Source organism: Babesia bigemina, assembly GCF_000981445.1.
Source record: "Babesia bigemina genome assembly Bbig001, chromosome : III".
NCBI lineage: Eukaryota > Apicomplexa > Aconoidasida > Piroplasmida > Babesiidae > Babesia > Babesia bigemina.
Genome location: NC_027218.1, coordinates 2,039,015 through 2,066,218, shown reverse-complemented (window position 1 = coordinate 2,066,218; position 27,204 = coordinate 2,039,015). Strand labels below are relative to the sequence as shown.

The window sequence follows — 27,204 nt, the reverse complement described above, 5'->3', positions numbered from 1 at the left end:
GTTAGATTAACACGTTTATCATGCTGGGGTGGAACGAATTACGGATAACAGTTCCGACGTATATACCGCTTGTGTTGTCGTACACAGGCGATCTTTTGTGTGTAGTCTTATGCAACTCGATTTGGTCGCAATGAGTGTTACGACACGTTACCATATATGATATCACATTTTGATTTTCCCCTTATGATGCATATGTTATGAGATACCTACAAGCGTTTTTAAAAAATAAGTTGGAAAAGACCAAGATTGTACTAATGTAACAAAAATGGAAGGCCGGGTGCAAGAAAACTCAGCTCAAACTACGAATAACAAACTTGAGTATACGTTGTTAGGAAGAGCACTGTACAAGCTCGTGTCTTTTTTCGAAGGCTACGATCAACAGGTGCTTTCCATGTGTATGAGGGCTTTCGAATTAACTTTGGGGTTTTCTCAGTCTCAGCTGTCAACGTTGGCAACCGTGTCTACTATGTCGCGCATGGGCTGTTGCTTGATTTGGGGAGTTCTTGCAGACAAGTATGATTCGAAATTGGTACTTGGTGGCGGTCTGTTAGTGATGGGCATCTCCTCCATTTTTCTAAGTTCTGCATCTCGCTACAAAGTGGTAAGTTGCAATTCGTACTGTATTAATGGTTTCTTAGATTCTATTCTTGCGTTTCCTACATGGCTTTGGATTCGCATGCGTCTATCCCGTTCAACAAAAGATTGTTTCTGATACAACTAGTTCAGAAGAAGAAAAGAAACCACAAAGCTCACTTGGTTCAACCGCTTCAGGCCCTGCACAGACACAAGGGACATCACTGAAACCCAAAAACTCACAAGCTAGTACGAAATTCACGACATTTCAGGCTCTAAATTGTATTGGACGATTGCTGTGCGCAGTGATAACCACGCTTATTGCACGCAAAGTATTATTGGGATATTATGGCTGGCGGACCTCTTACGTTGTGTTGGGGTACGTCTGGATATTGTTTGGCACGGCCATTGTATTTGGAATGAACAAGGCCAGGGATGATGTTTCTAGATCTCAAGAATTTCAGAAACTTATATCCGAGGCGTTTGAACAAGCTTTCACTAGGCCAACGACGTGGATATTAATATTCACACTATTCATCGCGGAAGCTCCGATGTCCGCATTTAATTATATGACAATATACCTGCAATATCTGGGAGTATCCGACACAATGGCAGGGGTTGCAATTGCGGTTACATTGATTGGTGGTGCAGCGGGAAGTGGAGCTGGCGGGAAGATTATAGACAAAATTGCGGGGAACTACAGCCACTATTATGCTGAAATTGGTTCTGGGATCGCCGTGATGGTGGTAAGACTAGTCGTATGTCTGGTATTCTTTTTAGGAAAAGCACCATGTGGTAAGTTGCTTTGGTATCATTACGTGGAGTTGGCAACGCTCGGGGGTACACTAGTTACAGTTGGTGGTGTGGATAGGGCACTTTTGAAAAGTGCAGTGGAAAATAAGTATCAGGCAACAGCGTCTGCGATGGTTCGAACTATATCTGGCATTGCGAGTAGTGTAATTCTATTCCAAGTTTCCGCATATTTGACCGAAAAGGTGTTCGGTTACGTACCCTCTAGGGAGTCATTTGAAACCATGGCTACAGATATCAAGGACAGAAATGCCGAAGCTCTAAGAAAATCTATGATGTACATTATATTGGCGGGCACATTGTTAAACACTGTTTGTTATATTGCCTTGTTTTGTAGGTATGAAAAAGATAAGGATGTGGTTAAAAGTAATAATGAGAAACATAAAAACCCAGCATCCGAAGCTAAAAGCGAATCGTGATTCACAGTACTGCTGCGCGAGCCTCGAAACGCGTCGGACATACACGGGTTTTGGAGCATTAAACATCACTTGTGTAGCATCATTGAAAATATATGTTTAGTGCTAATGCTAATGTCACGATATATTACGTTCGTCTTCGATGTGGTTGACGGTTAGATCTGCAAATGTCTTTGCAAACCGTGCCACCGTCGACAAGTATTTCATTCCCAATACAGGGCGACGGATAATGTTGAACATGGCTTTGACAAATAGTGAATCCGCACCATTCATAAACTTCGTGCTGGACCGCCCATATATCCATTGGCACCTATGGAAGGCGCTCATCTAGGTAGTCAAGCAAAGTTTTCACTAGAGCCGTATTGTTTCGTAGGGCTGGTAATTCAACTGGGTTACAGAGTCATTAGTCACATACATTTCCAGCGAAACGCCATGGCAGTGCAGTCAAAGTGGGCTATTTTACGACTTGAGGGGTCGCTACACCGTTTTGAATAATTTGCACCAGTCGTACCGGTCCTAAGTAAGGGATTCCGGACTCTCACATTTACTATTAGCATGACTGGTGTTGCGAGGTTTAAATAATGTTTGATGTCAGCGATTTGTGCCGTTGTGTTATACGTTAGTCTGTTCGTTGGTTCTTGTGCTAGGTTGCGTATAACTGTTTCCGTGCATAGCGTGACGCACAACTTTCACGTTGCAAGGACGCTTCGTAAACTGAGCGGGGGAGTGCGAGATGGTAGAAATGGAAAGGCGACGTAGGGTTTGTCGATTTCGCGTGAACTTGTAACGTATCCACGCCATTTAAACGGAGACGACAGGTCATTCACCTTCCGCTCATATGTGGCGTATTCAATCTACGCAATGAAGCCTATGTGTAAGCAAAACGCATCTGTGCCTGGAAGAGCAATGCGTGCTGTTTACTGTGTATACCATGTCACCGCAACTGCAGTACCCAGAACCTGAACACCAGTCAATTACGTGTCTGGACTCTGATATAAGCCTTACAGCTAGATATAGTTACACATAAAGCAATGCAAATGGGCTGGAGTCTATTTTTTATTGAGCCAACATTAACTTAGCCACATGCCTCAGGCTTGCAAGCCTTTGCCACCCTGGCACCGCCAAGATACAGCATCACCGAATGTCTTACAAGATGTGAACGGAACTAGGTTAGATAGTTGCATGATTGCAATCGGTTTAATCCCTAGTAGGTGCCATCTGCAGTGCAGTTCAGTGTTTTGAACACCTAAGGCATTGAGGGTGGCGAATTACTTGATGCCAAGTGTTCGAGCTTGTGAACACAAATTTCTGCATATACCAAGATTGTCACTTTATGTTTGATACCCTACGTGCCCGCTGCCTGGTAGTAGCATTGTGCCACCCAACCGGCCACGTCAGCTGACAATTTATAATTTGCGATTTACAAACACAGTTTTCGTAATCGACCCCTTCCCTATATGATGGTGATGTTAACACAGAAAGACGAATTCAGACACTAAGTGTCACATCTCAACCTTAATGAGATCGAACTTCTAATTGACGTGTGAAGTCGTCAAACCTTAGTCACACTCTTCCAGCGTTCTTCCCACTTTAAACATGCTAAACAACCACCCTGGTACTTGAAATTCCCATACGACGCACTAGCTCCTTGCCCCTGCCATCCCACCAAGCTGCGTCTGAGTCTGGTGAGACCTAAAAAGTAGCACTTCGAAATTACCGATATAATTCACCCACGTTTAGCTTATTATTATTATGTTATCTCATTTTATGGTGTGATATGTGACTATCTTTAGGTTGGGACGATTTCAATGCTTATTGAAGGTTGCCCGTCACATTGTTGGTATAAGTTGAGTGCTCCACGTCGATCCGTTGCCGAACACTACTGGTATCATCCGTCCTGACTGGGCACGAATGGCATTCACAGTATTTTGTTATTCATTGGATTTCATTCGGCTCAATACGAGTGGTACAATCATATACTTCGTTTGCTAGCTGAATGTTTTTCTTTAGAGTTTCTCCACCGGGCCCTGATGCTTACTTATCTTGGATATGCCCGTCTCCACCAGGTTATCTTCGCTGGCGATTCGGATAACGACACGATTCTGGTGTTATTCCTCCGATCTCATACGAGTAATGTTGCTTCATTAAGTGGTGTTCTCCTCTCCGGGTTGGCTTGTGCGATCCATCGTTTCCATATTCGTCCGCCTACCCCTTCACCGCTCTTAACTCATACAGTTGCTTTTCTCCGAGGTCCGTATTCACTGCTAAATTTGGTATGCGCCATATCAACATTGCGTCTTCATCTATCACATCGAGGATTCCACTACTTGTGAAGGCGAGGTGGTAGTAGCATTTTCATTACCACGCCTGCTGCTGATATGCACGAGATGGTTATCTACAATCGCTCCAACTAATGCTTCCATTAAAGTGTCGGGAAGACGCACTTTGTCAGATTAGAGGACTGTGGAAGTAATGGGATAGATCAATAATTTTATATGATCTGGAGATGATTCGATGTGAATATTACCTCCATAATTTCGTAAGTCGCGGATATTCATTTTTGCCTCTAAACACTCGAATGTAGTTGAGAAGTTTCAGCCCAGACCTAAAGTGGATTGCAATTCTGGGTGTCTAGACGCCGAAGGTTGGGAATCGGTGAGCGAGGCAAATGCCAATTTTGGCATTACATAGAAATACATCCGTCAGCTTGCACAAGTGTATCTAATGTAGTTGGGGGAATTAGAAAATTGTATGCCGACTAACTGGCGCTAACAGCATTTTCGCAGGAGTCGGGGTCTGCAGCCTCGAATTGCATATGCAATTCCATACGATCAATCACATCGTGGTCTCTCGATTCTGAACGATGATACCGAAGAAGCTAACTGACTGCCCGGAGAACCTCCGGGAGGCCATCGACTGGCTGATACAGGTGAGGCGTGGTGGAGATGGTAATGGTCTTGAGCAGTTGGCCAAAGCTTTGAAAAAATTGATAGCAGAGGCTATTGACAAGGCTTATACAACTAATGTCGGTGCGCTTCTCAAGATTCTCGATTCTGCCAAGTCTTACATCTGCTGTAAGCATAAAGTGGCTGAAATTGAGAAGCTTAAGGAACCTGAAAAATCCGGTAACAATGATCTTAACGCACTCTTTGAACGTGTTGCATCTCATAAAACTTCCTGTTACAATCACCTCGACTCCTCTCAACAGAAAGCATATGATGAGATTGTGTCCAAGTTGGATCACCTTAAAAATCTTAAGGAGAGTCTTACTGGCATCACTGTTGAAAAGAATTGCAAAGAACTTCTGACAAATTTATGTGATGGCCTTGAGACTTTCCTCGGCTTCAACTCTGCTTCCAAAGGCTACACTGGCCAGGGGATTGTGTACTCTGACCTTGACAGGCTGTGTGACGGGGTGATGGGATTTTTGAGTGGTGTTCTCAGTAACATCAAAGAGCATTTAGGGCAGCATAAAAACACTTTAGATGATGCAATTAACACTCTTAAGCAAAATAAACACCGTGGTAAAAAAGGTTTTAATGCTGCGATTGGAAAGGTGGTCGAAGGGGTGGGGAGGTATAATACTGCCGTTTCAGTGTCAAATAATCTCGTCAAACAAGAAGTAAAAAAACTCAATGATAAGATAAGTGATGCATTTTTGAAAAGCGTAGATAATGTTTTAGCAGAGATGAGAGATAAGCAGAATAATCTGATACCGTACCAAGATAAGCAAGTCGAGCAGGCCGTCGGACAGATTGATGCCAAGTTGGAAGAGTGCAAACAAAATGCTCAGACATTTATCACTAACTTAGACACTGCACGTAGTAACATTAAAGATTCAATTAATGACTTAAATAGCGATTTGAAAAATAAGCTTGAGAACGTGCGTAGGACAGTTGAGTATGAGAGCGAGCGGCTGGGGAGGGTGAAGGAAAAAGAGACTGAGGCGTTGACAGCAACGATTAAGAAAATCGAGGAAGTGATGAGCACTTTGAAAGTGGATGTGGATTGTAATATTCGTGAGGACGTGAAAAGATTTGTTGATGAACTGAGGAAGAGAGTTACGCCTATTAAAAAAACCTTGGAGAAGATTACTGCAAGTCTGGCGCAGTATGTAATTGAGTTGGAGACCTGGATGGAGGCCGCTAAAAGGATATTAACGCGTTAATGGACGAAGATGTTCAGAGGATAATCAACGAGATAACCGAGGGTGTCACGGATAAGACGTATCTGATCGAAGAGGATGCGAAAACGTTGACGAAAAAAAGTGAGGAGCTTGACGATCTCATAAGAAGTACCAAGGAAAAACTTGGAAGCTTGGTGCAGAAAACGCTCAACGAAGTCGTAATATTGGACAGGGCGGTTAAGGATTGTTTGAATCAGGTGAAAGGAGGACTGTTAATGGCATTTGGTGAATATGTTAAGAAGAATTTGCTCAGTACAATTAAGGGGCAAATTATTCAGATTACGAAGACAACAGGTCTTGAGGGTGTTAGACAGAGATTGGTGGAAGAGTATAGTGGACACTTTAAAAACGATTTTAAGCAAGTAGTAATAGGGTGGATTGAAGAAATTTTGTCCGATAATATGGTTGTTAAGGATTACTTCGGTCAATATGTTAAGATGAATAAAGGACTAAATGTTAAGTTTAAGGAGGAATATATCGATACGGAGCATGATAGTATCAAGGTGGGAGAGACCGAATATGTGGCAAATGCAATTGTAAACCATTTAAAGACATCGGTGGGCATAACAATGGCCGAAGCCAAAGTCAGCAGGGATGACAAGGATAAAATTCACACGAATATAAAGGCTGTGGAAGATTGCATCACTGCGTTTGTAGCAACTCTTGATGAGAAGATAAAAGAAAAAAACAGTATATTTCTAGATTCAAGTGCGTTAGTTATTGGTTTAGCCAATGCGATTAATACATCTGTGGTGCGAATTACACATAAAGATATCTCCGCGAACTTCCTCAGATCGGCTGTGGCTGCCATTTTAGCAGCTTTGTCCGGCAAAGCCAACCAGGTGCTCTCTGAACTAGAAGCGTTTGCCGGAATAGAGGCTTCTGAAATAGCCAAGGTAGATGCTGCTCTCGGCGTGGCGGAAAGTCTGAATGAAAACCTCCGACGGGCGACAAATTCAAAGACCAAAGAAGCCGGTGCTACCGGGTTTTACAATGTTGATGAGCACGTTGACACTATACTGGACGCGGAGATTGGAGAGAGTGACCCCGGTGATGGTAAAGTCAAGTTGGAAGGTGTTCTAAGCTTTGCACGCTATCGTCGTAGCATCACGCTTGATGCGAAATTGAAATCAAATCCAACCGGCACTAAAGAGGAAGGCCAGCTCCCAGAGTCCATCGGCGCCATTAAAGAAGAAGCTGCCGGCATCTTCATCGGCCACATCACATCGGGACTCACTGCTCTGTCTGACAAAATCAAGCAAGATCTTGATACCATCACTAGAGCAATAACAGCGTCCGCCAACGTTGTGAAGGATAATTTGCTGAAGTTTAGGGACGATAAAATTGGCAACGCCGCAAAATATACAGCGATTAAACCAAATACGCTTCAGAAGATTCATGAGAATTTTGAAGAATTACGTGATCCTGTTGCTAAAGCTCTTGATGGCGCCACCGATCTACTTGACAAATTCCTAGCCGGAGCCGATAAACACTACACTCAAATAATTTCAGACCACGTCAAAAAGGACATCCAGAAAGCCACCAACAAACTCACCACCCACGCCCGCAAAAGGTACGTCGAGTCCATCAAATTCCTGCTCACGGAGTTTGCCCGCAAGGTGAGGACTGAGTTGAGGGATCTGCCCAGGGAAATTGATGCGGACTTGAAGATTGGATTTAAGGGGTTCATGAAAGACTTCCATGTTCCTCTGACTAATGATTTAAGCAGCGATGATTATACTGTTCATAAGTTATCATACGCCTTTAAGCTCTGTTTCGGGCCATGGCAAATGCTGCTGGAACGTGAGATCGACAGAGTGGATAAGGAGGAAAGGAAAAGAAAGAATCGCACGCCGGCAGTTTCTGAGGTTACGTACACTAAAAGGCTTAAATCTGTTTTCGGCGCACTCGATGAGGTGCTCATGCACTTCACCGGCAAGAATGGGTATGACCGTGATACGCATGGCAAGCTTGATAACCTCGAAGCAGCGATCGTCGGACTAAAACCACAAGACTTCGCCAAACAGAACACTGGCATCCTCGACAGCATCGCCGCTCAATCACTACTCGCCGCCGCACGTGTCGGAAGACTTGCCAAGATCACCTACCTGCAACCTTGATAGACCACCTCACCACCACTCACCTAACTCACTACCCAACAACCCACCGCCTAACCTAATACCCACCCAAATATATTACGTAATGCCTAATCAGCAATTCTGTAGTCAGTGTAGCATACCCATTGATAGGTTCGTGGCTAGGGATGTCGAGTTGTGAGTTATTAGTGAAACGTGCCAACGTTCTCCCATGGTTATAGTGGGCAGTGATCATGGGTGATAAACCACTGATGGTGGCTGCTTAAGAGTGCTGTGATGAGTGAAAGCGCGTCGTATGCAACGTGACTGTTTGGCACATTAGCTATCATGTGCGATGTTAGGCAATGAATGTAGCTGCGGTTACCCTATGTGATGGCCAGTGGACGGCGTGGTTAGGTGACATTGATGGTAACGGTGTGAATGAGAAACGGATTCACTATACGAAGTAGATCATTTAAGTGCTAATAGTAACTCAAATAAGATGACATTTAGAAGTGGCGGCTACAAAGTTGTACGGTCTGTGATGCAGTGTATTACGCAACTGGCACCGGTATACCTGCATGTCTGTGCTAGGATACCGTCCACATGCGTTTACTCGGTAGTACTTCAGTAGTGATAGCTACGTAGTTGTGATCTAGACGGCGGTGCGTTGGATGGCGGTCGGCCGGTTGGTCGCATAGAGCTGAGGGGGAGCGGCTTGCTGGTTTAAATGTGATAGGCTATGGCACGTGTGTCGTACTTGAGCAATTGGATGGTTAAGGAGATAAATGAAGATGGATGCAGATTGTATTTGTCGTAAGGACGGTACAAAGTGTGATCGCAACCTTTGTATATGCTGCCTTTTGTGTTGTAAAAAATGTGGGGATGAAAGTGAAAGTGAAAGTGAACATGAAACTTGCTCATCGTGTTTAGAGAGAATTATTCAGAGGAAGATGGAAAGTTTGACATGCACTCCTGAAAACTGTAAAAAAGTATGTCAACCGAAAACGGACCCTTGCTCCTGTGAGTGTTGTAAAAAGGAGGATTCGCAGCTTGTAGTCCTTGTTGCCGCATTCACTGCTATCATACTTATCCTAATCGTCGTATGTGTTATGAGCGTCTTTCGCATTCCGCCGTTCCACCAGGTCCGGAGTTGTTTCGCCCGCAGATGAGCTTTTCGCATTGCATTTTAGAATTAAATCAAACACTTTGTATTATCGCACTTATCGCAGAGCAATATGGTTCCACAGCACAAAGCTTATATGCAAATGTATTATTAAACGTTTCATGATCGTGCATCCGATAGACGTTCACGAATTACATCGGGATGCATCGTCGAACGCTCATTGGCAAATTAAACGGGCATAATCAGAGCGACCTGGCGTACGTCGTGCTCGAACGAAAAGTCACGGTTAGACGCTGCTAGTACGTAAGCGTACCAGACTCCTAAAGTATCGGCGCCTTGACGACACTCACTGCCTTCATCGTACCTCTAATCGCTGCCGTAGTGCCGTAACTGCCTAGCCCACCTAACCTAACATCCACAGACATTCCTTTACCTTACACCGCTGGTCACTCATTTACCAACCGCTGATTAACGTAGCTACAAGCGCCTCTATGTGTCACCAACCTGCAATCTACCATTCTTCCATGCCGCTAATTCTTATTTATCTTCGATCCCTCACTAGGTTTTAGGTTTGTCTCATAATTTCTTGCATTAGTCGAAGTCTTTCGCATCCACCTCATGCACAATCCACATCTGCAACCAATCCCAGTAACGTGTAGGCGAGATACGAAACTTTGTCGCTCAATCACAGTTTAAATTTTGTGCGAACTGGTGTATTCACTTGGCGTCTTACCCTGAGTACAAAAGTTTATCGTTCCCCTTTTTGAAATAGAGGCGTTTTTTGTGTCGCGATTATTCATTAATTGGTGTGAGGGTAAAATGTGCTTACCAGTGCATTGCGTATATGAGTTTTCCTTGCCTTGACTCTGCTTTTTGCAGTGCATGAACGATTAAAGTAGTATACAGCCATGAGAAGATTTGTTCACCACTTAAAATATCAGCAATGCGTCCACCACGTAATAAGTGGTGTTATATGGTACCCGTATCTTCACTTAAGCAGCTACACCAACCTTGATAACAACAGTAGCGGTGGTTGCCTACACCAGACCACCGCTGGGAAGGAATATGGCAATGGCGTTAATTGATCATAATATCATAACAGCGCACTATATCGACCGTACCGTAACACTTTTGTCGTGTAATACGGATGAGGTTGAAGTGCGGGTTCCAAGGTGCCACCCGTCACCGGCCGCCTCCACATAGCTTACAGCATAGTGGTATGCGGGCGAGAGAAAAGCAACAACTGATTTACAATTGGGTGTTACGTGTCAGGACGATGATTGAGATGTGAAAAATGGAGTGAGTGGCAAGTCAGTGAAACACTCTCTACAACCGTAAGTTCAATAAGGAATGCGACAGCACTAGTGTCGGGATGTGAAGAGATTTCAGCACGCAAGGTTCTGTGTTAACAGCAGTACAGTATTGAATACAAGTCTGCTGCGTCTGAATCGCGTGATTAACGAGTGAGCTAGGCCGCCAGCTGAAGTCGGCAGTATCATCTTTATTATGCTGCAATGCTGCAGGAAGGTGGATGACGAGGTTATGGCGGGCAAGGCTGTCGCTATGGCTATATTATACACAGATGTCTCATTCTAAACCCATAACTCCGTGCGTCGATTGATGCAGCAATTTATAATGTGCACCTCGTTAGGCCAGGGCAATGTGGGGGTAATGGTTGCAATCTCAAGTGGTCATTGGGGTGATACTAAAACGAGGCACTGGTGTCTATCCAGGCGACAGCGACACGCTGCATCTTGGGTGCCCTAATGTTCGCATAAATCCGATGTGAGACGCCTTAGCGGCGTCACGGTACGGGGTGAGGATAGGCATTCTATATGCCACCCGGAATCCTCATGGAGTAAACAGTGCTCCACCCTGTGCTCCAGCCGTTCATGTAAGTCACACTACAGTCTTGCCAAATACACAGGCCTACCGCCTTCCCTTCTCAGGTAGGTGGGATGGTGGTACCGTGTCAGTCTTTCATGTTGTCTACGAAGGCGAAGTGGACAAGTGATTGGCTGCCGGTCCAAAGTTGTAGCGCTTGGTTTTTGCGCCGTTACATACCTCTGCCACTCAGTTTGGCGCTCTGTGGCCTTCTCACTTAGCGCACTTAGCGGCGTGGATATGGTGTTTTGGAATGGGCGTCAACTTAGGGTTGTGATCCATTTAGTGTTTCCTGGTTGACACCATACTAGCGCTTGCCGTAGAGTTTGTTAAGCTGAGGTTGATGATTGATTGAAAGTTCAAACGATGTCAGGGCATGGAGTTAAGTTGGACACCCTTAAGGACTGTTTCCAGTTTCTTGAGTGGTTGAACGGCCGAAACGGTCAAAAAAGCAATGTGGTAACTGCGTTAGTACAAAGGTTGACGCCTTATTTTCCACAAATGCCAAATTTAAAGCCGCGATTACAAGCTCAATATGTTAATTTCCTAAATAATGTGTCCGCTCTACGTACTAAATTGTTATCTAATAAAATTACTACACCGAGTAATTATGTTAACACAAGGGATAAAACTCAAATTCTTGACGCGCTTTTAGGATGCATCCCCAAGTTTCTTGCTGCATTATATTACTTGCAGTATCACGTGGATGATGCGTTTAGCAATGTTGGCGGTGGAGATTGGGCTTCACAGTCGCTGCAGAGAGGCGAGCTTTGCAATTTTCTAACTACCGGAAATAACATTCTTCGTGGTGGGTTCAGTGTCCATGAGGTTAATAATATAGAGGGACGTGCAGTAGCAAACGAACTGAGAAAGATTTTGAATAAGGAAGTTGACACTAGAACAAAAAATCCTGTGCATGATCATTTTAGAAATGTTACATTGACAATTTCGAATAAACCGTGGCATGCCGTCAACACTGGAAACACTGTATCTTTGGTTAATGTATTTTGCGTGTTGGTTGCCGGAGAGAAGGATGCTGACGGTGGGGCTTTTAAAGCGGCATTAGATAGTGGCCTTACAGGACGCAAAATATGTTGGGAATATTTAAAAGAACATTGTAAAATTCTGAAACAACACATTGACGCACTTATTAGCGAGGGTTTTTCTGCTACCGGTAGAGCGTTTATACCTAGAGATCCTGTTAAATTTGCTACAAAAGCCGCCGACTGGTTTAGAGCGCATTTGCCCAGTACCGAGAAAGTATTAAAAGGCATGATACCTCAATCAATCCATTCACACAGCACTGAACTGCGTCCATTTGCCAAGGATCACCTCTACCCAAATGGGTTCATTTTCGACGGTAGTAAACCGGACGTTTTGAAAAGGGGTTTGCCGCGTGATTGGACTCTTAAATTACAGAGATTCAACCAGCTTGGAGACAGGTTGATACGGCTGAAAGGAATTTTAGATGGTTCTGAATGTGGCGCCGAGACCGTGGCCACCAAAGCCGAGGCCGCGAAGCCGACCGCCACTAAAACTGAGGCGGCGAAGCCGACTGCCACTAAAACGGAGGCTGGGAAGCCTACTGCCACGAAACCTGGTGAGGCAAGGCAAGCTACCGCAACAACAAAAGCTAGGTCACCTCAGGGTGGACAACCCAACGGAGCTGCAAATACAGGCACTGCAGCGAATGGACGGCAGAACACGGGAGGCAAAAATAGTGTAGCCTCAAATCAAAATAATAGTCAGAGTAGAGGAAATGCTCGAGGTTCATTAGGCAAGGATTCTGCTTCATCTCTGCCTTCCAGTGGTGCAGGAGCGTCAGGGCCAGCAGGGCCTAAAAGCGATGAAGGCAAGCAAGGCCCTTCTAGTACCGGGTCTACAACATCTCCAAGTAAGAATATTGTTCATTCTCAACAGCCTCAGCCTCAAGCTCCGCCTGTTACCTCACCTCAAGCCCCTCCCACCAGTGCTCCTGCAGCCCCTGGCTCCCCTAGTCAGTCCGGTGGTGGGGGTGCGGGTGGGCAGGGCGGTGTTACTCCAGGTCAAAAGCCTGATGCTACTCAAGCCCCTGCTTCACCTCAGTCTTCAAGAGATTCAACTCCAGGCCCTCAGCCATCTGGTGCCTCTGCTCCGGGTCAGGGGTCTTTTGGCGCTGTTTCAAAAGGTGGTAAGGATAAGGGTCCACCGGCTAGTGTTCCTCAAGGTTCACAGTCTAATGCCCCTCAAGCCCCTGTTCAACCTCAACTTCCAGGTGCTACATCTCTAGCCCCTCCTTCGGCTCCTCCTGCAGGCCCTGTTCCCTCTGTTATTCAACATGGCGGTGATGGGAGTTCACAGGACAGTGCTCCAGGTCAACAGCCTGTTTCTGTTACAGATGCTGCGCATTCCCCGGCACCAGGTGTTACGTCTCCAGGCCCTCCGCCATCTGGTGCCTCTGGTCTCAACAGCGTTAATGACCCGGGTGGAAAAATGTCTGGTTCTGACTCAACTCAACAAAGTAATCAAGAGACTCATGATGGTAACTCCGGCACTACTACGTCTTCTACTCCGGGTTCTGGTCAAGGTTTAGGTGAAGCTGGAGGAAGGGGTACGGAGCCGGCAGATTCTCAATCTGTGAATCTAGTTAAAACACAGTGTGTGGAGCCTACTATCGATAAAATATTGCTAAACCCCGATGTTAAATTCTGTAATCCGGCTGATCCGCCTAAAGATGTCTTGGCGAATTATAAAAATCAAGACAAAATTAAACAACGTCGTCAGAATGATATGAAAAGCATCATACAACGAACACAAGAAGAAATATGGGATAAACAAATGAAATCATTTGCAGCGGATGAACCAACCTTGCAACGAAAAGAGCGTGAACCACCTACAACCCTCCCGACACATCTAATTCAATCCACACTCCCGAAGTACACAAATTCACCTGTTCCTTCGGATAGAAATCGCCTTCAATGGCGCCGACCATATGATTCAAGAAGCGTTGGTCGACGTAATGACGGTGCTGACCCTCCCCAGCATCTCACTCTTGACGGCCAGGATATCGCCGATGAACCTTTGCGTGATTCATATTTTAAAAAAAGAACGGAAGATCTGGAACGCCAATATTATGAGGAAAAGCAACAAAGGGATCGAAAGTATAACGACAGAATATCGTATCTGGAAAAGTTACAGCAGCTCAACAAACAGCGTAACGAAGAATCACAAAAACGACACGAACAAAATGTAAAAGATGCCATTAAATCTGCGGAACATATATCCAAAGAAGATAAGAATTTCCGATCAACGTTTGATACCTCTCTCATAGGCGCGCCGGTCGCATTCACACAATCTTTTAACCAACCAATGCATCAACTCGTCGATTCTCCATTCTCCCCAGACATTGATCTAACAGGAACTGTGATACCCTACAAACACGACAACCCTCCGGCAATTCCTGCGGTTCATTTTGACAATGTGATGCCCCCACCTGATATATATAAGGTAGACGGACGAATTCCACCAACTAATATAGCTGGCTCGATTTTTCAGCAGCCGAGAGATGTTCTCGATCCCGTTCACGAAACCCCGGACACCATTGGCATAGATGTAGCCCCTAAACTACAGGCGTATAATAATCCTAATTACATGCCCACTACCAACCTCAAACCACGATTGTCGTCGAAAGATTTACATTTCGAGGTAGTGATACCCCCTAAAAATCGTGACCACGAAGATGCCGATGTAAAACTTACTAGAATTGAGGATCTTGTTCAATTTCGTAATCCCGTCTTATACAATGAGTTGTGGATGCCAGCAAACGAAAAAAAACCTAACGCATTTGACTTTACTGTATCAGCCACCGATGGTATTGCAAACACAGGCTTCATTCCCACTTGCCGTAACCCCTGGTCCGTTTCCACTTCCTCCACCGATACCGTTCAACCACCTACCTACCCAGTCCCAGCCTCAGACCAGCTGCCCTTGCCGCGAACCGTGCGAGAAATGCTATACTGGTTTGTCGGATTGAATCAACATGGGCTTACTGGGATTGTAGAGAAGTACGTTAAGAACATCCTTGTTGAATCTAACAAAGATATCTCTAAGTCTCCGTATTCCATCAAGGTCACCGGGGATCCCGACCAGTTGACCGCCTCCATGGTCACCGCCAAACTGACCGAGGCGTGCCTCTACTCAGCCACCGTTATCTACAAGATTAGGCATAACAATGACTTCGAAGCCTTTGCTACCTTCGACTTTGAATCAGAATATGGTAAGTTTCGTTATTCCTCCGACCCCGCCGGTCTCCTCTGCCAGCTGCGGGACTACGTGTACGCCTGCTGCCACCAGTTGGAGTTCCTGAAGGCGCAGTGTGAGAGGGATAAACTAAGTGGTGGTTGGCAGGGTCATGAGTATGGACACTCCGTTTCCCCCTCTGACTCCCCCCTCCAGGCGTTCCTGACTGATGGCTGGGACTGCCCATTCGACACCCACCCCTTCGACCCGTACAACCTGTGCCGCAAGAGCAGGATCAGGATGGGATTCAAGGAGGAGGATTTGTCTAATGACTCACAGACTGGCAACACCCTTTCCACCATCCTCACTCCCAGCTGCGGCGGTGAGGATCCATTGGTGACCCTGTCCTCCTACCTCAACTGCCTCACTAGGCGTACGCCGCGCACCACCGGGGAGCTTGTGTCGTACTTCCACCATTTCGGTAATTCACTTCATGATGCGTTTGATGGAGGATTGCTTCCACTAGGAAATTCACTCCGCAATCCGCATCTCGACTGCCCCGACTGGGACCGTCTTGGTGCCTCCGACCTAGACACTGTCCGTGGCATCCGTGGTCATGAGTCTATCAAGTCCATATCCAACTCCAACCACAACCATGACCATCCCCGTACCCTGTCCACACTGGTCGGCTGCGGCAGTGACCCTGACAACTGCCCTCCACACTGCTCGCCCATCACCTACCGGGCCTACGCCCTGTACTCCCAGAGCTTCGCCCACACCTACCTCAGCTGGACGGTGTACTTACCAGACAGACTGTGGGGGTCGCTTCAAAAACTGTGCAATGACATGATAAAGTATAAATGCTCCGATGGCAAACCCCTCCACCTGTGTTCCACTGCGTTGCCCCTCCTCTACTCTCACGGGTTCACGCCGCCGGAGGTGGGATCGCAGCAACAACTCAAGTGCTCTGATGTCATCTCTAAGCTGAAGGAGATTGTCAACGGTGGCCCTATCGCATCACTCATGACCTGCATGGACTATTTCCTCTACAACATCCGGGAGCCATTCATGTACGCTCTCGTCGCACTGTGGTCGGCTGCATTTCTCATCTTCGCCAACACGATGCTATACCGCCTGGACATACTCCACATCCGGTCACACCTTATCCGCACCAAGGCCTCCCACCGCATCGACGTCAAGGCCTTACTCACGAAAGGCCGGAAGATGCTCTCACTTTACAAGGACGTCGACTACTTCGACGAGGACCCCATTGGTCAACTTAGTTTCTAATAGTAGTTATCGCAGTAATGTATTCATTCACATCGCAATAAGTTGTGCTGCATTAGTGATGAGTCGTGTTTCTGCAGCATCTATGGCACCATGGTATTTCACAAAATCGCGACGCTGAAGCACTTCCAGTCATTATCAGACTTGTGTGACAAACTTAAGAGACGACTCAGTCTGGGGTGTTTAGTTGTGCGTTACGTGATACACGTCTTTGCATAGACACATCGTGTCAGTGTACTGTGAAGCTGTGTTGTAGGCCATCAACGTAGGCAATTGGCGAAGGCCATGGTAAGCCACATAGGCCGTCAGTTATGAGCGGATTTCATGGTACTATCACGTGCGTTGCTAGGCAATAGATGCAGCTGCGTCTCCCACGTGATGTCCAATGGACTGCGTGGTTGACAGTGATGGCAGCAGTGTAAATGAGAAGCACGTTAACCTAGGAATATAGCTCATATGAGCACTCATCAAAGTTCAAATGTGGTGACAGTTATAATTAGCAATGGCATCGTTGTACGGTCTGTGATGTAGTCGACTGCTCAACTGGCACCGGTATACCTGCATGTCTGTGCTAGGATACCGTCCACATGCGTTACCTCGGTTGTACTTTACTTTTGATATCTGTGTAGTTGTGATGTGACTGACTGTGCCTTGGATGGCGGTTGCCTGGCTGCTACTGTATATGCGATGGGAGACGGCTTCAGTATCCTTGCTGAGGTACGTGGTTCATGGTAGTGCAGGTTGAGGGGGAAGGGCTATGGGAAGATGTTGCTAGAGTGTAGTTGTGATACTAGCTGTAACGTGATCGGGGACTGTCATTGCTGTCCCTGGTGTTGTACTATATGTAGTAGTATCAGAGGAAACCGTTGCATATCATGTTTGCGATACTACCATTCGCGTAAACTTCAAAAACAATGCCATCCTTCGGCATGTGGCACAAAATATAGTAACTGCACCAACTCCGGATGTGAATGTAACTGTTGTGAAAAGAAACGGGCACCCCCATCTCCCGGTGTTGCGCATTCCGCCAGCACGCAGCGTCTTCAAACCGGTGAACATCTTGCCCCCTATCCTCCCGGTCGCGCCACTTCCACTACCACCATCGCTCTCATCATCGTCTTCATCATACTCATCATCCTCGTCATCTGCGTCATGAGCTACTTCCGCGTCCGGCCCTTCCACAAGGTGCGGTATCTACTGCGCAGCTAAATAACCGTCTGCATCGCGTGTAATGATAATGTCTAACGTTTTATCGCAAACATTGCTAATGAAACTTTCACTGATCACCTAACTGGCAACTGACATTTAATGTTGTAGGCAGAGTAATGCTTGCACTGATGACCAAGCACCCGAACAAAGTGGTGACCTAAACTTAAACCTTAATTCGGTCGATGCGTCGAGACGTCGGTTGCCTGCCACGCTGAGTGATAAGGTACCTGTGACACGTGCTAACGTCAACCTGGCCAGTTCTAGGTGAGGACGGATGATTGGCCATCAACGTGACAGCTCGAGATTACCCTACTATGTGATTTAATATATAGTGCTGTGTCAGCAATATGGTTCAATGGGAAATGGATGTCACCAGGACTCCTACGTGATGGCCAATGGATGGCGAGGTTGTGACATTGACGGTAATAGTGCAAATGAGAAGCACGATAACTAATTAATGTGGTTCACTTAGGCACTCATTTAAACACCAATGTGATGACACTGATAAGAGGCGTTGGCAAGTCGGTTGGTCTGTGATGGATGGAGCTGACTGGGCATCTGGCGTCGGCTGATCTGCATGCCAACGCAGAGATACTGTTCACATGCGTCTGACTCACCCGTATATCCATGTTTTGTACCGCCAGGCTGTGGTATTCCTGGCGGTGCGTTGTATGTTTTGTTGTCTAGACTTTTCTTGGAGGCGCAGCGGCGGCTATTCGTCGTAACAGTTCGGGGCAAAGGCATGCGGTTTGTCGCCGTACAGGTTTATGGAGCATTTGATGGGAAATGATGATGGCAGGGAGGTGTAAATGTGAGCCGGTGTGTGATGGAAGTTGCAAATGCTGTAACTTCTGTTGTGAAGGATGTACTGGTACCAGTTACTGCGCAACATGTATCCAGAGAAGCACCACCTATACCTGTGACCATGCGGACTGTAATATCGTATGTAACGAAGATTGTGATGGACCATGTTGCCAAATTAAACGTGCACGCCGTGCAACCGTTATCGCCGTTTCCAGTGGCGTCATCCTTTCCATCATCGCTCTTATCATCCTATTCCATTTATGCATATTTTCCATTTTGCCTTTTGCCCAAGTCCGCGCATATATCGTCCGCAAATTGCCGTTTTGCATCGCATTTTATAACTAAGTCCGACACTTCGTATTATCGCAATATCGCACGATATTATAAAATGAAGCCACACTGCTCGAATAATATCGTATTATTCAATGTTTCCGAGTAGTGTATCGGCGGCTATACAGAAAAAAAGTTCATGTATCATGCCGGAACATATCATCAGATACGTATTAGCAAATCTAAAGGGATTAACCAATGTGCCCTGTTGTACGCCTTCTCCCGATGCCTTGACTTACTCCACATCCTGTTGCACTTGATGCTATCAGCTTCCAACATAGTCACTTTCCAAGCGCTACTCAACCGGCAGAAAATGCCATTACTATAAGGCGACGACCCTGTGGGATAACTTGGTATTCAACATTAATATTCGAATTTGGGTCGTACATTTTAACTTTTGATGGGTTGTGATGCAGGATTGATGAGTTATATTAGGGTAGCGTATGCACTGCCATAGTGCCCCGTACACTCATGCAACTGGCGCACCCACAGAAGCACCTCACAAACGTAACCTACACCGTTATGCAGACGTATAACTTCCAATAATGGCTGTTAGCTTCATGGGCCTCCTCAAATAGTGTTGTAAAACGTAGACAACTAGCATACACTAGGCACATTGCAATAGTCTCTCCACGGTACGTATTTCACTCTACGCATTTTTTTGTTTTACTGACATTAAGAATCGTGTAATCTGTATTACTGCATATATTCCAGAAGAAAAACAGTAGTAGCGAAAGAACATAAATGAGCTCTCTGAGAACCGATATCCCAAACAGGCATCTCCAGCAATGGCGCCTGTTTTCGCCCCATTACTTGTTGATTGGAGTAAATGGCAGGCCAAATGTTGTATAGAGTAAATTCTTGTTGTTGAGCTCATCGAAGTATGTCTCGTGATCGATGCGTTCCCACGTGGCCATCGGCGTGCCTGCAACAAGTTGAAAAAACTGTTCGTTTGAAACTACCTTTCAGCAAATCGTCCTCCGGTGCGTTGTATAGTGTATTGCATATTGTTTCGGCCACATCCAGTGGAAGCTCCGTCCCGTCTCTAGACTTCTTGAGAGGCAGATTTTGGTTGTACTGGTTGGTGACGTGCCTGAGCACCTCGAACTCCACTGAGCACTGCTTGATCCACTTCACCCGGAAGTTGTCACCTAGTCTGGAGTGAAAACTCCCCCAAATGCCCTGGTAAAGCCCAGGTATAGGCAGAGTCATCATCTTTGCGTACCCCTGGAACCCTCCGCTTTCGTTTCCCGAAAAAATCAGAATGACGTGCTCGCACTTTTGGAACGCGTTGACGAGCTTCATAGTGTTGTTTATGCCCGTCGCCCATATGCCGTAGCAGATGGAGAAGTATATGTTCATCATGTTGTTGCTCTTAATCATGAAGCACTTGGTGTTGTTACTGTTGACGTCGAACGATGCACGCGACCGTCGTTCGCCATCTAGTATCGCGGTTGCGTCGAATTTCACCAGCCCCGGGATAGACGCGCTAATGAGTGGCCTATTCTCGTTAACATCTACATCAGAAGCGTTCGCTAATGCCGCATCCCCGTCATCATTTTCGTTCACAGGCTCCGCAAGGTCCTGCGGCTGTGGCGAGGGGGGCATAGCCTCCTCCATGATGGCCAGGTCGGATATTTTTGGGAACACTGTGCTGATAGCAAGCACAAAAGCAGTTGCAAATCCGTCCGGGTCTGTTTCATGCGATATTTCTGCGAAGTTGATGCCGTTTGCGATGGCCTCCTTGATCCGCGGATCTTGCGAGGGTCCGGAGTCTGGCTGCTCCACTACGTGCTGGAAGATGCAGTTGCCCCTTTGGTTGTCAATGCAGAACCCGTTCTTCTCGAACAGTCTGCACGGCGGCATCCTGGAATATACGAGCTGGTGAAGGAAATCGCAGAACTCTCCCTTCATGCACATCCCCTTGAGCCAGTGGCGACAGACCACTGAATGCTTTCCGCGCGTCCTCTCTATATCCGCGCGTTCGTAACCCTTAAGCTTGAGCAACGCCGCTTTCTCACTTTCGCGTTTGACCACGCTGAGGGCTAGGCTCATGAGGACATTGCACTTGTGCTCTTTCGGCGGCTCGGCGTCATAGTCGTCTTCTCGACGGGCTCTGCCCGTCGATTGTTCTATTAACGTCGTGTACAAATCCATTTCCAGAACCTCTGTGCAGCCGCCGTGCCGTTTTCTGGCTCTCTCTTCGAGGCAGTCGGATTCAGTACCCGGCCGTGCTTCACTGGCCGTGTATTTCGTGATAAGCCATTAGCTTATTGCAAACCATTTTTGTAGCAATTGTGCACATCACATTTCGTTGGCATTCTTAATGCGGATCGCTCCACCGCCTTCCACCCGCTGTCGGCTGCGTACACAGCCACCGCTACAAGCTATAAATCGCACACTTGCGAATCCACATCCTTACGCGATGGCTAAAGGCCAATTTTTATATATTTCAGCCCTCATAGGCGTATCCATGTGCAGGGAATGCTAGGAAGGCAGCTGCACATCACCCTGTCTACTTTCTTGTTCTTCGTTTGCCTCTCCACCCTAGGGAGCTCTGGCGTTTCGTATACACGCTGCCGTGTCCACCATTTATGCTATATTGGGATGGCGAAGCGCCTTTTAACCGATTTCTTCTCTCCCTTGAAGGGATGCGCTAAACGTTCGCGTAGCTCTCTCGACGCAGTAGCGGACACACTGACCCCCGAAACTGCAGCTACTCCGGAGGCGCCACCCAAGCCGGACCCAGTGGAAACAACTACGGCAACGGCGAAGGATCCTGCGCCTATCGCCACCTCGGCACCTGCAGTTGAAGACTCGGATGCCAACCGCGGTGTCGTTGCCACCGTGCAGGCAATGCTCGGCGATGAGTGGGGTTCAAAGCTGTCCGATGAGCTCAGCAAGCCGTATTTCGAGAAGCTGTGGACAAAGGTGGCAAACGAACGTAAGACCAAGAAGGTATATCCTCCTGAGAACCTGGTTTTCAATGCCTTCAAGCTCGTCCCGCTGTCTAAAGTGAAAGTGGTCATCGTTGGCCAAGACCCCTATCACCAGCCGCGCCAGGCCATGGGACTCGCATTTTCCGTGCCGCGAGGAGTCGCTCCGCCCCCAAGTTTGCGCAACATCTTCAAGGAGATAGGCTCGCCCTCCACCCACGGGGACCTCACCTACTGGGCCAGGCAGGGCGTGTTCATGCTGAACACGGTGTTGACGGTCGTCGACAGCGAGCCGCTGTCGCACAGCAACTACGGCTGGGACGCGTTCACGGACCGCGTCATCGACGTTATAAACAAGCATCGGGAGAAGGTGGTGTTTTTGCTTTGGGGCAAGTCCGCGCAGAAGAAGTGCGACAGCATATCGAACACCCGCCACTGCGTTCTGAAGTGCGGCCACCCGTCGCCGCTGTCGCAGAAGTTTTTCCTCGGCTGCGACCACTTCAACAAGTGCAATGCCTACCTGACCAAAACGGAGCAGTCTCCCATCGACTGGAAGCTGCCCCCGTGATGGCCCTGTAGCTACGTGCCTCAACACCTATACGTGGTCCACCCGTTATGTTACTAGAAATTCACAGTTCGTTTGTTTTTAGTTACTAAAATTGCGATTTCGCTTCGCGCGTGTATCAGTAGCGGGCCGATACGAACCCTGGTGTATTAAACTGCTGTGTCGTCACAGTAGCCTGAGTTGCACATTGTGGCGCTGTCACTTGTACATCGGCGGTGGAGGCGGCATGTTCGGCGGCATCGCCATCATGGGTGGCGCGGGTGGTATGGTCGGAACCGGCGGCATGCCCGGGACCGGCACCGTCACTGGCGGCACCCCCGCCGGCATAGGGTACGCGTTCACGCTCGGCATCGGCACCTGCGCTGGCGGCATTATCGGGGGCATTCCAATCGGCGGCGTTGTCATCAGAGGCGGGTACATCGGCACCGCCTGCTGCGGTGCCTGCGCAGTGGCTCCGCCGTAAGGCGCCACGCCCATCTGGCTGAGGAACTCCTGAGGCCGGTTGGCTGCGATGAGGCGTTCCGCGGCGCTGCCGTGCCGCTCTCCCTTCGTGTCCTTCTTGTACGCGTATGACACGTGGATCGGTTTGTTGCAGATGAACTGTCCGTTCATGGCCGCCAGGGCAGCGTCGCTGGCCTCGAAGCTGTCGTACGAGACGAACGCGTATGTCTTCCCCTCGGCGCCATCCGCATCTCGCACCACATTCGCCGATACGATGTTCCCGAACGACGCGAATGTGTCGTGGAGCAGCTTGTCGTCAACGTCCGCGTCGAGGTTGCCGATGAACAGGTTGGCTCCGATCTCGTAGTTCTGCTTGTCTCGCGACGCCTTGTTGCACCTGAGCGGCTTGTTGTACAGCTTGACGAAGTTGAGGATGCGTATGGCGTAGTCCGCATCGTCTTCGCTTTCGAACTCCACGAACGCGTACCCCTGGTGATGCCCGGTGACCTTGTCCCGCGGGATGTGCACGTGCTTCACGGGTCCCACCTGGACGAAAAACTCCCACAGCAGCTCCTCGTCGACCTGGGTGTCCACATTACCGACGTATAGCGTCGCTTCCTGGTTGCGATCGTACGCTGAAAGCAGGTCTACTGCGCGTGTTCCCATTGTGATCGCGCCGAGCTGTAGCCGCGCCACAGAACTGAGCCGACGGGTTCGCAGAATATATGTGCGTTTTTTGCGATATTTACATCCGGCTCTCGGCTAAAAGAGCTGAGGCAGCCCCGCTCTCAGGAATCCTGCACTGCCCACTGTGTGGATTCCCCGGCAATATTGTGAGGGGAGTCAACTCAGAACTTATATATAACATCCAGTGGCGTGTTATATGCTATTTGTACCGATGGATCCTGTGTCTGAGGGGCGCGTTGCGTATTACGGCCGATCGGCGCTGGAGCCGTTCACCTTGCCGATCTACGTGCCGGCACTAAATTCTCCGGCAGCCGTATTTAGCACACAACAATCATTGTGTACCGTCTAGACATGCTGCCGCGCCACTATCCATCGCAACTGCTCGGTTCGCGACGCCCGGCCGCTGCGCCGGGGCGTCTATTACACGCCATATACCTAAAATGCCACTTCACGCAGACGCTCTTATAGTGCGGCGCAGATACATTCAATTTCGCAACAGTATAACGCCTTATATGCCCGCAACACTAGAACTTAAAATTAGCTTCAATGTCATCTCTTACGCCCTCGACAGTATACGGTGCCCTGCTGTAGGGGTGTATCCAGTACGGAAGGTACTCCTTGGCTGCCGTATAGCGCCGGTCCAGCAGGATCACGACACCTCTGTCGTCTTTCGTGCGTATACATCTCCCGATGGATTGATTAACTGCGCGGTAGGTTTCCCTGAGGTACCAGTTGTAGGGTTCCGATTGCGATTTGTGGTACCTCCGGGTCATTCCGACCTTGGGCGCGACAATGGATGGGAACGGTAGCCCGACAAGTATAAGGGAGGACAGTTTGAGGTTGAGCCCCTCCGACGAGTGGCTTCGATACACGGCGAAGAGCACGAATTCCCGCTGCTCGTGAAGTTCCTTCAACATAACGGCGAAATCGGCTGCTAAAGTGGGCTCTTGGTAGAAGTTCATGTCCTTGCACTGCATGATGCGTTCAAGGATCGTGATCTTGGTCCGCCTGGGACCCGCGTCGTAGAAGGTCTCTCCCCAGAGTTGGACGCACGCGGAGACCGCCGACCGGTTGGGGAAGAAAATGAGCGTGCCTCCAGGCAGCACCTCGAGCAGCTTGGCGATGGAATTGCCGAGCTGGAGCAGGAATGCGTTGTCCTTGAGGTTTTTGAAGTTGCACTCTATGACGTCGTTGTTGTACCTGCAGTTGGACACGTGGGTGACCGTGTAGAGCGCCAGCTGGTTCTTGGTGAGCGTCTGCGAGGCCGATATGACGTTGTTCTTGAGCCTCTTCTCGAATTCCGCGCCCAGGCTGGCGACCATGGGGGGAATGGGCGCGAGTGTCCCTGACGCGATGACGATGCTCCGCGCGTTGAGCGCCAGCTCGTTGAACATGACGGCGGGGTTCATCAGCCAAATCCCCAGGCTGTACGCGTTGTCACCGTTGGCAACAATCTGGACGTTGTAGCACTCGGGCATGTGGCAGAGCATCACCATGATGGCGAGCATGTACTCCAGCTGGAAAATGTAGTCCTCCATCAACCTGACCCCGCTGAGGCTCAGCGTCCTGGCCTGCGACTTGATCTGCATCATGCTGCAGTAGACGATATAGACCTTGGTGATGTCGAGGTTGAACGCCTCTATAAACTCCGCCGATCCGCCCAAGGGGTTCTGGAGTTGGTCGTACCTATCCCAGCTGTGGACCACCCTTTCATAGGAGTTGCCCTTCCTGCGGCCCGAGCTGTCGTCGGACGTCGAGTGCAAAAACTTTTCCAGCCCCTCGATCAGCTCCTGCAAGAAGGTGATGACCCGCACGAGCGCCTTGCCCAGCTGGCCACCGGCCTTCAGCGACGACTTGTCGGCGTTATCACTCAGGTCGATGTCGTCCATCGCCTTGATCTTCGCCCGCACGAAGAACAGCCACTTGAGCACCGCCTTGAGGTAGTCCAGCCCGACGTCCCACGACGCCTCCTCGATGCACGAGTTTTCGAGGTTGTGCCCCTCGTCGAAAATGAGCACCGTGTTGTTCAGGTTCGAGAAGATGCCATTGCCGGCCGAGCCGCTGATGTTAGTCTTCTCGCTGATGATCTCGATGATCTCGCTTTTAACGCTCTGGTACTTGGTGTCGGTCGTCAGTATGGTGGCGACCTTGTTCGGTATGGCGTTGCCCCTGACCACGGTGTGCGGGTCGATGATGTACGGGTACGGGCAAACGACAAAGTCGGCCACCTGCGCCACGGCCTTCGCGGTGTAGTACGGGCACACTCCATCCTGCGACGGCGGCGGCTCATAATGCGACTTTCGCGTGAAGTAGTTCGTGATGTCCCCCTCTCGCTTCTTCGTCGGCCTGGCATCCGCCTGCTCGTTGCACCGGCAGCCGACGGACGCGTCGGGATGGCTCGGCTCCATCCCGTACGATATGAGGTCCTCGATGTCCCACGTCGCGTTGTCGCTGCCCATCAGCCGCAGCGCCGTGCTGATGGCGTAGTTCTTGCACCCGAGGTTGAGGTAATACGGGCACATCTGTTCGCTTAGTGTCGGCTTGGGCGTGATGAGCCTTCCGGAGCACGTGTACACGCTTTGCTTTGCGGACGCTCGCGCCTTGTCGACATTGGCTATGAACTGTCTGCACTGCGAGTTCACCCGGTTTTTCGGATCGTCAGCGTCGTTATCGCTGCCTTCGTTTTCTTCATCTTCGTTATGCTTCTTCGGTTTGTAGATGCAAAGCTGCAGCCGCGACGCTATGCAGCAGCTCTTGGGCCTGAACCCGCTCTTCTTGATTGCGGCCATGACCTGCTTGATCTGCGCGTGGGTCCTGGTCAGGTACACAACGCGCGCCTTGACCTTGGTGCTGACCTCCGCCTGCGACGAGCTGCTGCTGGACGTGGACGCCTGCGACTCGTCGCTGGGGTTGTCGTAGGCGACGGTGTTCTGCACGTGCCCCTGGTACATCCACGACAGTACCCCCGACAGTATGGCCGCGGTCTTACCGGTGCCGGTGGGCGATTCGAGGATGACGTGCTCCGCGTTTTTGAGGGCGTTGATCAACTTGGCCAGAATCTGTATCTGCGCCTTGGCCATGGTTGGGAACGGGAACAGCACCTTGAGCCCGCCGATGATACGCTGCATTTTGATCTTCTCCCACTCGACGACCACCTCGACCCGCGGACTGGGCATGTCGTCGTTGTGGCGGTAGTCACTCGGGTCATCCATAGGCGCCCCCCCATTGGGGTTGCCGGCTTTGTTGTGCAGCTTCGCCTGCTTTATTATGCCCGGCAACGCCCGTAGACTCTGCAGCGTGCGCGCAAACAGCTCCGACATGGATATTTTCTGCGTTTTGTAGCACTTGTCCATGTGGATGAAGAAGTTGCGCACGTCCTCGGAGCGCAATATCCGCGCGTCATCGTGCTTGACGATCCCGTGCTCCTTGAATATCCTGAGGATCTGCAGCCCGTCCCTGAAGACGGGGTCCGGGGCGGGGTCGTTCCTCCATCTCGTCGAGATGAAGCTGAGCCCCTTGGTGTCGGAGTGGTCCAGCAGGGCCTCGCGCTCGTAACCGTCTGTGTGTGTCGGCCCGGGTCCATCGGTGTCATCGTGCTGCGCCCGCAAGTACTCGCTTGCCGCGATGAAGCGCCGCTCGTCCCGGCCCCGCATGAGG

At 48.9% G+C, this 27,204-nt stretch overlaps 10 protein-coding genes across 10 annotated transcripts; 5 read left to right on the top strand and 5 right to left on the bottom strand.

The window, feature by feature from the left end:
* Window positions 1-265: 265 nt before the first annotated feature.
* Window positions 266-1,802, top strand: BBBOND_0308470 (MAJOR FACILITATOR SUPERFAMILY MEMBER, putative; the record flags this gene model as incomplete). Its single annotated transcript, XM_012913675.1, has 2 exons — window positions 266-601; window positions 639-1,802. 2 exons carry the CDS (start codon window positions 266-268, stop codon window positions 1,800-1,802), a joined length of 1,500 nt encoding a protein of 499 aa, XP_012769129.1.
* A 2,755-nt stretch (window positions 1,803-4,557) lies between these two features.
* BBBOND_0308460 (hypothetical protein) lies at window positions 4,558-4,968 on the bottom strand (the record flags this gene model as incomplete). The annotated part of the gene is made up of 2 exons (XM_012913674.1): window positions 4,558-4,655; window positions 4,683-4,968. The coding sequence occupies 2 exons, from the start codon at window positions 4,966-4,968 to the stop codon at window positions 4,558-4,560; spliced, it is 384 nt and encodes a 127-aa protein (XP_012769128.1).
* Window positions 4,969-5,966: 998 nt separating this feature from the next.
* BBBOND_0308450 (hypothetical protein) lies at window positions 5,967-8,105 on the top strand (the record flags this gene model as incomplete). The annotated part of the gene is made up of 1 exon (XM_012913673.1): window positions 5,967-8,105. One exon carries the CDS (start codon window positions 5,967-5,969, stop codon window positions 8,103-8,105), a length of 2,139 nt encoding a protein of 712 aa, XP_012769127.1.
* A 3,331-nt stretch (window positions 8,106-11,436) lies between these two features.
* Window positions 11,437-16,578, top strand: BBBOND_0308440 (hypothetical protein; the record flags this gene model as incomplete). Its single annotated transcript, XM_012913672.1, has 1 exon — window positions 11,437-16,578. One exon carries the CDS (start codon window positions 11,437-11,439, stop codon window positions 16,576-16,578), a length of 5,142 nt encoding a protein of 1,713 aa, XP_012769126.1.
* Window positions 16,579-17,428: 850 nt separating this feature from the next.
* On the bottom strand, window positions 17,429-17,798 carry BBBOND_0308430 (hypothetical protein; the record flags this gene model as incomplete). Its single annotated transcript, XM_012913671.1, has 3 exons — window positions 17,429-17,497; window positions 17,536-17,769; window positions 17,790-17,798. The coding sequence occupies 3 exons, from the start codon at window positions 17,796-17,798 to the stop codon at window positions 17,429-17,431; spliced, it is 312 nt and encodes a 103-aa protein (XP_012769125.1).
* Window positions 17,799-18,610: 812 nt separating this feature from the next.
* Window positions 18,611-19,027, top strand: BBBOND_0308420 (hypothetical protein; the record flags this gene model as incomplete). Its single annotated transcript, XM_012913670.1, has 1 exon — window positions 18,611-19,027. One exon carries the CDS (start codon window positions 18,611-18,613, stop codon window positions 19,025-19,027), a length of 417 nt encoding a protein of 138 aa, XP_012769124.1.
* A 700-nt stretch (window positions 19,028-19,727) lies between these two features.
* Window positions 19,728-21,075, bottom strand: BBBOND_0308410 (YT521-B-like family protein, putative; the record flags this gene model as incomplete). The annotated part of the gene is made up of 2 exons (XM_012913669.1): window positions 19,728-19,843; window positions 19,881-21,075. 2 exons carry the CDS (start codon window positions 21,073-21,075, stop codon window positions 19,728-19,730), a joined length of 1,311 nt encoding a protein of 436 aa, XP_012769123.1.
* Window positions 21,076-21,525: 450 nt separating this feature from the next.
* On the top strand, window positions 21,526-22,422 carry BBBOND_0308400 (uracil-DNA glycosylase family protein, putative; the record flags this gene model as incomplete). The annotated part of the gene is made up of 1 exon (XM_012913668.1): window positions 21,526-22,422. One exon carries the CDS (start codon window positions 21,526-21,528, stop codon window positions 22,420-22,422), a length of 897 nt encoding a protein of 298 aa, XP_012769122.1.
* A 195-nt stretch (window positions 22,423-22,617) lies between these two features.
* On the bottom strand, window positions 22,618-23,526 carry BBBOND_0308390 (RNA recognition motif domaining containing protein, putative; the record flags this gene model as incomplete). Its single annotated transcript, XM_012913667.1, has 1 exon — window positions 22,618-23,526. The coding sequence occupies one exon, from the start codon at window positions 23,524-23,526 to the stop codon at window positions 22,618-22,620; it is 909 nt and encodes a 302-aa protein (XP_012769121.1).
* Window positions 23,527-24,071: 545 nt separating this feature from the next.
* BBBOND_0308380 (REGULATOR OF TELOMERE ELONGATION HELICASE 1, putative) lies at window positions 24,072-27,200 on the bottom strand (the record flags this gene model as incomplete). Its single annotated transcript, XM_012913666.1, has 1 exon — window positions 24,072-27,200. One exon carries the CDS (start codon window positions 27,198-27,200, stop codon window positions 24,072-24,074), a length of 3,129 nt encoding a protein of 1,042 aa, XP_012769120.1.
* Between the last annotated feature and the right edge of the window lie 4 nt (window positions 27,201-27,204).